The sequence below is a fragment of the Macadamia integrifolia genome, chromosome 7, assembly GCF_013358625.1.
Source record: "Macadamia integrifolia cultivar HAES 741 chromosome 7, SCU_Mint_v3, whole genome shotgun sequence".
Classification (NCBI taxonomy): domain Eukaryota; kingdom Viridiplantae; phylum Streptophyta; class Magnoliopsida; order Proteales; family Proteaceae; genus Macadamia; species Macadamia integrifolia.
The window spans coordinates 35801584-35810948 of NC_056563.1; the positions used below are offsets into that span (position 1 = coordinate 35801584).

The 9365-nt window shown below is 35.3% G+C and overlaps 1 protein-coding gene across 1 annotated transcript; it reads left to right on the forward strand.

The window, feature by feature from the left end:
* Nucleotides 1–2039: 2039 nt before the first annotated feature.
* Nucleotides 2040–3640, forward strand: LOC122083161 (histone H3-like). Its single transcript, XM_042650873.1, has 3 exons — nt 2040–2222; nt 2431–2507; nt 2601–3640. Exons 1-3 carry the CDS (start codon nt 2151–2153, stop codon nt 2947–2949), a joined length of 498 nt encoding a protein of 165 aa, XP_042506807.1. The 5' UTR covers nt 2040–2150; the 3' UTR covers nt 2950–3640.
* Nucleotides 3641–9365: the final 5725 nt, after the last annotated feature.

Consider the following 9365-nt stretch of genomic DNA (forward strand, 5'->3'; position numbering starts at 1 on the left):
AAAAAAAAAAAAAATGTAGATAAACATATAATTATCGATGAAGAATATGTAAGTATATAGGCATAATAATTCCAAGTTAAGTGTGAATGTCCAAATTATCTACGGTAAACTATTAAGAGCTTTACTATCTATTAATCATTTAATAAAATTACAGGTACAAAAATGTCAGATGAAAAGCATTAGTTGAAAGCTTTATTAACTTTAATTTTTTTAATATGTTCCAATATATATATATATATATATATATTTTAATCCTTAGATTTTTTGAGATCAATATCAACTTAATATCGATAAAAAAAAATATTGTTAAATTTGTGATGATGGATGAGATGAAATAAATAATAATAATAATAATAAATAAATAAATAAACAACATCCCTAATGATTGGATAAGACGAAATAAATAAATAATATCTTTAAGGACACATCAACTATGTTAATATCCTTAATGATTGAATGAGACAAATTTTGTAAGTGGTTTGGTTCAAACCATGTTTTGAACCAATCAATTTGAAAAAAAGTGTAAGAAGTTTAAGTGAAAAGGAAAAGTAATCTAGGTATTTAAAAAGATCAGGAGAGAAAGAGATGTAAAAATTATAAAGCAAGTGAGTATTAGTAAAAAAGTAATAGGTATGTGAGAGTTTTAGTAAACATAGGCCAACTGTAGGGGGAATGATAGTAAATTCCCCTTAAAATTAAAAATAAAAATACAGTTGAATTAAGATTTATGAATCCTTAGGCTGTGTTTGGTAGCCAAGAGAAGAAAAGAAAATGTACTTTTTTCTTTGTTTAATAAATTCTCTCCGTGCTTAGCATGTCTTACACTAAAAGAAGATTCCATAAAAAAAAAATCTTGTCAACAACACAAGAAAATACAAAAACTTTTATTTATTTTATCTCTTATTCTTTTGATTTGATCTATTTTTGTTATATTCCAAGGGCTCAAAATGTTGTCGCTGGTGCCCTGGCCAAGAAAGCCCTGTCATTGATGTTTGTGATAGATTGGTGAGAACCCACTCCATGGCTCCATGATCTTTGTGTAAAAGATTTTTTTTTTTTTTAGGTAAGAAAAGTTATGAGAAAGGAAAAAAAAAATAACAAGATCAGGCGACCATTCCCCATATTAGACAGGTCTAAGGAGGGGAGAGCAGTCCCTAAAAAACACAAGCATAATAGACCCTGCATCACAAAGGAAAGCTGGAAAGGAATACTTCTACACTTGGAAAGAAATACTATGGAAAAGTTAAGTAGTCCAGTCACAGGAGCGAAGATGGTACGGGGCACTTCTGACGTGACAACTCTTTCGCAAAGAGCTTCTCAAAACCAAATGGGTCAGGTTTCTGAAAACACCATGACCAGAGTCGTCGTCATCATTGTTCGACTCTGACTCTTTCTCAGGCAAATCCAATGAACCATCTATATTTTCAACTTGATGGGCCACCTCGTGGTACATCTTTTTCTCTTCCCTTGGAGAGATAACAGTTGTCGTAACATCCCAATTTGATATATGAATGAATGATTCTCCATCATAGGGAACATTTTATAGATTCAAATTTTCCATAGACTTTGAACTCTCTTTTGAATCTATTTCATTATTGGGATTCGAAAATGGCATAGGCTCCGAAAGTTCCTGTAAGGAAGCAACTGAAAAACTATCAGTGTCAGTATCAGAATTCAAGTTACACTCAAGGGTTGAGAGATTGACTTCTTCTTCTTCCTTGTGGAAGAGGATCGGATATCAGAAGTATTCTGTTCTTTTCTAGATATTTTTTTTTTTTTTTTTTTCATTTCTTCTCTTGGCTATCAAACATAGCCTTAGGTTAAATTTTTTTACCCATATGATGGACAAATGAGAATGAAGCACACGGATTGTGTGCTTTTTACTGCTCCGCCTTGTTACCCGTGAAAAGTGAAAACCTGCCCTTCCCTTTCCTCTTGCCGCTTCGTTTCCGATTCCATTTCTTTTTGACCTTTATTATGTAATTGGAACTAGAGACCACTTTTAATGCTCTCTGCTTCTTCATCTACTTACTATTAGTTCTCTGATCGATTCGTATGAAAGTTGAGTGAAAAGGAAAGATTGTAGCTCCGATTGCCTCCATTGCTTATAATTTGCAGTCATCTTCTTAGTCTCTTGATTTGCAAGAGATATGGTTCGTACGAAGCTAACAGCGCGCAAATCTTCGAGAGACAAGGCTCCAAGGAAACAGCTCGGTTCGAAGGTTTGCCTGCCTTCATTTATATTGTGTTTGATCTTCTCTGAAAACAAACAGTTAAAAGTGAAAAAATTTAGCATTCTCGTCCCTGTTCGATTAATGCTTTGCTTTTTTTTTTTTTTTTTTTTTCAAATGAAACTGGCCGTGGTAGTTTTGATTTCTGTAAAAATTTAGGTGTGATGTAATCTTAAATTTTTCTTCTATCTCTTTGAAGGGTGCGAGGAAATCTGCTCTGACTAACGGTAGGGTCAAGAAGCCTCATCGATACAGCCCAGGAACAGGTGCCCTTGGGTATGTACTCCTAATTCCTAACAAGACTCTGATTCTGTTTTTTTCTTGTTGGTAAAAGCCCTTATTCATTGATACCCTTATTGATGATGACAGGGAAATTCAGAAGTACCAGATGAGTCCTGAGATTGCTCAGGACTTCAAGGTATCTATCTCTTTAGGTGTAGAAGAGGGCAGTGACTCCCTTTGTGGGTTTCTATTTGTTTCAGCATTTTCTGATTGCAGGACTTCAATTTGTTTCTATTCTTGTTCCTCAGGCACCTCCCGTCATTCCTCGGGGCCTTCCAGCTTCTGTTCGGGACTCGCGCCACCTTCTGACAATCCCATTTTCATTCCTTCCTGGAATATTAGGGTGAACGACTCGGCCCTAGCTTCCCCCAGGGTTGCGACTTGCGAGGGAGTATATTCACGGGATTCGATTGCCGAGGGATCGTGCCTACTTTGATGGTCTGAGCGACGAACTGTTTCTGTCGGGCGTGTACCCAGATTTTGGTTGCTTTGTCTCATTGAAGATCACCTTTTTTCTAAATGTATTCTTTCTGTATTCGATCGAGGCGTGTATTCATTTGGAAAAGTCCTTGGAAGAAAATCGTAATGCCCTCGAAAGAGCTAGGTCTTTGGATGCGAAGCTGACAGATTGCAGGGAGCTGAGGAGGGAAACGGTGGCGTGCGTTGATGATTAATGCTCAAGATCTGGCTACGAAGTCTAGGAAGAGGGCGGACAAGGCTGAGAAGAAGCTAAAGAAGGCGGAGGAGAAACTGAGAGCGGTAGAGCGGGAGAAGACAGCCGCTCTCGATCAGGCGGTGGTACAGTATAAGGCTTCTTCAGCCTTCAAGGATGACTTGGTCGCTGCTAGCACGGAAGCCTTCCTGTGGGGGATCAAGCACTATCGGGAGTTTTTTCTCGAGCGCGATCCCCAATTCAACTTTGATAACATGGAGTTGATCGAGCTCTTACGGGACGAGGAGACGCAAATCAGTGACGATGATGAGCAGCAAAACCAGGACGACCCTGCGGTTGAGCAGTGGAACACTGAGGTCGCGAAGTAGGCGGCGGCCTTCGGTTACCTTTCTTAGGCATATAGTACTCTCGATACTGATGTCAACGCTTCAATATCGACTAAATTTTTTGGAAATCTTTCGTTTTTTGTTCGGATTAGAATTAAGAAAGGGATTAAAATCTTTAACCAACTCGATCCATTATAAAGCGAAGCTCAAAGGAAAACCTTTTGATTAAGATGGAATGATATTTTATTTTTAGGCTAAAAAAGGGACTTAATTCTCTATTTATAAAAAAATTTCAATAGATCCATTCATCACAAATTCAATGGTTAATTAAAATACATATTAGTCCATTAATATTAAATTAATTAAATCCTTATATCTCACTTAATTATGTAAAATAATTAATCTAATTTTATTAAAGCAAGAAAATCCAATCAATAGAAGTCAACATAATAAATATTCTAACACATATTACTTGATATTGGGGTATTTAGAGCTTGACTTCTTATTTTAATTGTCCTTTGTTTAATACCAAATATTCTTACCCAAAAATAAGTTTAATTCCAAAATATTCTTTAAGTTGTGGGTATATGAGGATTCGAAAAATAATTTCAAAATGATTAGTCATTGTCAAAAGTTATAATTATCTTACATATTATTCAAGTCATGGCCAATACCCATATGATACCAATACCGTATATGGTATTCTGATTGATATGCCCACAACCTCTTAATTGAGGTGTTGGAACTTGCCAATTGAGCTACCCCTTGAGGTTCAATATTTAAATCAGGCCTAGCCTTATCTATCCCACCTGTAGCTTGAACTGCGGTGAGCCAAGGAAGAAATTTTTACCAAAACCTTAGGCTCCGTCGTTTACAATGGGAATTTTAAGGGAAGAGAAGTGAAATTCTCATACTTTAAAAAGAAATGTTTATAATCATTATCTCATATGATTGTATAAACTACTTAATTCTTTTAATCATATTTAGTAATAATATATTTTACATGTAATTTTTATTTTACATATTATAGCAAAGGGTTTTGGATGCAAAGTAAAGTGAAATTTTATAGCCAAATATGGAATGATTTGAAGTTAATGTTTAAGTCACATGGGTAATGATTACATATATTTATTTTTTAAGTATCAAAATTCCACTTTTCTTCTCTTTAATTCTCTTTACAACCAAACATAGCCTTAGCAAAATCTAGAATTTCCAAAAAGTGTTCCCATATATATTCCCAGATATCACTATAGTAAATTGTATTAACCCTAACAAGTAAGTGCAGCTGGCTTGGAGGGGACATGAGACTCCGCCTCAGGAAGTGAGGTCTTGTGATCAAAACTTCGCCGTTGCATAATTCCTTAGGGCCACCCGCTTGAGGTTCACTAAGGCCCAAAAGCTCCCGGTTTGTACGTGGCGCGGGGGTCATGTATGAGCCCGGGGGTATTTAGTCAGCCTAAAGTCGGATACCCCTCTTGTCTAACAAAAAAAAAAAATGTATTGAAAATTGGCCAACTCTGCAGATTTATTAGTCTTTTTTTACGACCAAAAGAAAGAGATCATTAACTAGAAACAGAAGAAACAGTTTAGCAGATTAAAGGTGGCCGTTTTAGGCTAATTTTTTCTTAAATGCAAATAATATTTGGTCACTTGAAACCCATAAATAGGAGAATTTGCTAGGTTAAGTGAAAGACCTAAATCTAAACATTTAAACATTGCATGAGATGCCAGTGAAACCCAAAACTAAATGGCCTTTTTTATCCCTTCCGAGCCTGTGGTGTTAGATGTATTAGGATAGACCCCAAACCCAACCATATATGGATTTGAAGTGAGAAAAGGGTTAAAAGTGAAGTGAAGACCTAGAGGATGGCCAAACGCCAATTTAGTTGTGTCATGCTCTCCCTCTTTCATTATTTTGCTGGTTTCATACACAACATAGCGTGCAGTTTCAAATGGATACTGTTCTCCATTTCATTGGATAATGCAAAGTGATATTTTTCCCCTTTTCCTTTCTCAAGTCAATGGTCAGTCCTTTTGCTTTGCTTTACCATCATTGGTATTCCAATATTTAGAGTGAATGGTTTGTGCATTGTCATCTCTCATGCAATTTATCAAAAAAAAGAAAAAAAAGTCATCTCTCACGCCAAATCAATGGGTGTAAAGGAGGGAGTGACACCTCAGGATTCGTATAGGAGGACCCATATGGTTGAGGAGTGTCAAAGAGGGGGAAAAAACAAAAAAGTGAGAGGATGTCTGTACAATCGGAAGTGTACACATGATATTAGAATGTTGAAATTGATGAGTCGTAAAATTATAAAAGATGACATAAGAAATGAACAAATTAGACTTAATTTTGAATTAACTCCAATTAATACATAAGGTATGATCCTACAAGAAAATCATTTGAGGTGGCATGATATGTGCAATGGAGGCCTTTGAATCCTCTCATAGATTTGATTCATATTAAAAGAGCTTAAAAGAGCCAAGTTTAAAGCTTAAATAACTCTCAAAAAAATAATGAACAAAAACATGCATAACTTAAGACTTCATTTAGTTTTCTCCCACACACTGCACAATTGTATGAAGAGTCGCGCAATCGAATGAATAGGTCTTTATAAAAAAAGAATTGGATTTTGAGAGCCATGATGGAAACCATTGTCTTTCCTAAAAAGAGGGAATGCATGGTTTGGTCAACCATTGTGCTCATTGTCTTCACTCACCAAGCCTATCCCTCCTTTTCTTCTGTATTGTCTATACCTCTTTTCCCTCCACTTATTTCCTCTTATTTGCCTCTGTTCTTGTACGTTCCCACATACTCAAACCTCTTCCCCACTCCACTACAAATCTCCACTTCACATAGGCATTTTAAAGTTTAAAGTATACAACTACTCATCTTGGGTACTTTTGATTGGTCAAGAACTTTGTGAATAATAATAATGTCATTGAAAACCCTTCATTGGGTCAAAAAGACTTTGATTATATGAGAACAGTTTCCTAGTTTTTGGAAGCTAGACTTGGACCCAATGAAACTCTCTAATTCAGACATAGCATGCCTAATTATATTATATTATAATATCATGCTTAGCCTAGATCTATTCTTATAAATAGATTAGGTTATAGTATATACTAATTCCATATGGGATATCAATAAATAATAAGACCTGACTTTGAGGGGAATAGGAAATGGATAGAACAAGTTCACAATTTGTTTTGGGTCCCATCTACAAGTATATATATTTCCAATTTGAAACAGTAAGATCAGTGAGACCCTTTTACTTCGTTCAGGAGGAGGTCAGTAGGAGTGTGACTAAAAGTGCAAGTGATGATATTGTCTATTAGACTATAAAACCAGGGTCGCATGGGGCATGCTAGACCAGCCATGGTCGGGCATGGAAGCTATAGGCCCTTTCAAACAGCACTACACACAGTAACATATGCCTCCATGCCGACCCAGAAACCATGATTGAGTCAATGTGTCTCTCAAATCAATCTCTCATGCATGTTTTAAAAAAAATCAACAGTCTGTAAGTTGGTTGGATGAACAAGAGCAAGCTGGAGTGATTATGTAAGTGAGGTGTGAACCTGAAAAGCTTCCCAGCTTGTTTGATCAGGTTTTTATTTTGTTCAGGAACTATGGACACTTCCTCCTCCTGAAGTCTTGGTTAGAAGCTCAAGATCTTGGCCATGGTTGTGGTCTTGTGGGACGCAAAGGGGTTAGTTAATACAGCATCTTACATATGTGTTGGCAAATTATTATTGGTCTCAAATTGTTAACAAACAAACTAATTTTTCAATTATGAGTCAGGCTCGCGCCAGAACCAAACTGAAAAACTACAGCACATTCTCTTCTTTGTTTCCTCATGGGTAGGAAGCACCCTAGTTACGTGAATTATTCGGCCGAATCGAATTCTTCTGAATTATATGAAAAATTCTGACCGAAAATAAAAAATGGTAAAATTCATGATTTTTTCTAATTTGATTATAAAATGAGAATAAATCGGGCAGAACCAAATTATTCGGTTCACTTAAACCCACTTAAGGGAAAAAGAAAAAAAAAGAAAAACCACTGGACCGAAATAGGGTTTTCCAATTTTCCCATCTTCTTTCTCCACAATTTTTTGCCTCAAGACTCAACCGTTCAAACCCTTTGTTTTGTATCTAGCGGTCACCCAAGTACACGAATATTCTTGAAGTCTTGAGTCTCTTGAATCTCTTCTCTGCTGGTTGCAGGCACACGAACACAAGTACATGTTCTTCTTAACCCCTTTTTTTTTTTTTTTTTTGAGTGTTTATTTTTCTAGCTTTGAATTTGAATCCTTCATTCCTTCTAACACCAGCCTATGGTTTTTAACTATTAATGCTATTTGAATCTGAATCCTTCTAGCATTGTTCGTTCTGTTGGGCTTTTCTTGAGTAATTGTTATGTCAAAGGCACCGTTTGATTTATTTGGATCTGAATCCTTCTAGCACCAATTGATTTATTTGGATATTGCTTCCATGGTGATTTTCTCATCCTAAAAACAACCTTAAATTTTCCATCCTAGAAAGTCATACACATTTTAGTAAATCTGAAACTATTCAAGGATGGAGCTTGCCTAGGAGAAATAATATATACCCAAAGATGATTATGATTGGATAAGCTCTGTACTCCCTACTTATCCATCCTCAATGGATTAGTCCAAGGAAAAAGGATTAGAAGCAGCGGCAATAGAGGTGAATTTGCATGTTTTGATCTCCAAGATACCATTAATTTTAAAAATAATATCCAAATTTTTTGTCAGACTTTTATTTCGTAAACAAATAATTCTCGAATCCAAATCCGATTTTTATTTTGTCCGCTTTTTTAACTATTTTTTGACCGAACCCTTAAATTAATCAATCAAATTATTCCGAATAATTCTCCATTTGAATAATTCCTGAATCCGAATTTGCTAACTAGGGGAAGCACCCCAGCAGCGTGTTTTGGTCATTACACACAAGGTCTAGGAACAAATTCACCGATGTATGACCATTGATTACTAACAATTCCAGCTTCATGCAGGTGAGTTGCAGCTTGCAATTCAAGCTGAGGATGGGTTTCTTGCCGATGCAATGTTCTAATTTTGTTGTGGGATTTGTCTATCCATACAATTTACCCTTTAATATATATGTATGGAATTTTATATTTAATTGAAATAACACTAAACATTTTTAATTATACACTTCAACATTTTCTTATATGCAAATCTATAGTAACATCATTTATCATCACTATTTTTTTTTTCATTAAAAATTATTTTAAGGACAGTTATAAGTAAAATTTGTACCAAGGACTAGACTGGAAAATTCAGGCTATATTGATACAAAAAAAAACCTAGTGTTCAGACTTCAAATGAATGAACTAATGAGAGTACTAAGTATAATATCATCAATAGCTTCAATCATCTCCATCTTCAACTTTCCCCTGTAGGTGTTTGTATTGAGTCATAATATATTGTTGAGTATATTAGCATTGATACAGATAATTGAAGCTATTGATGGTATTAAGCCATGTATGGCTGCTATTTCTTCTCATTGTACAAGCCCATGACTCAGTTACAAACACAAAGGCTATGTGTATATATTATGAATAATTCACACATTAATGAAACAGATCTGAGATCATTTCCTTTGGTTTATTTGAGATCAATTTATCTCTTAAATTATTCTTCTTTTATTTCCGAGATCATTTTATCTCAATGACAACTTGTTCTAAATCATTTTTTATTTTTTTATTTTATTGAAGAACACACATTCAAAAAATCCTAGATCAACAAATGGGGATTCGTCTTCATCCAACATAGGTTTTCTTCTTCTTCTTTTTTTTTTGGGGGG

Bases quoted from the DNA above. Each gene is read 5' to 3' on its own strand.
- LOC122083161 (XM_042650873.1), top strand. From the start codon at position 2,151: ATGGTTCGTACGAAGCTAACAGCGCGCAAATCTTCGAGAGACAAGGCT. The intron at 2,223-2,430 runs GTTTGCCTGCCT...ATCTCTTTGAAG, and splicing joins GGAAACAGCTCGGTTCGAAG to GGTGCGAGGAAATCTGCTCT. The intron at 2,508-2,600 runs GTATGTACTCCT...TGATGATGACAG, and splicing joins CCAGGAACAGGTGCCCTTGG to GGAAATTCAGAAGTACCAGA.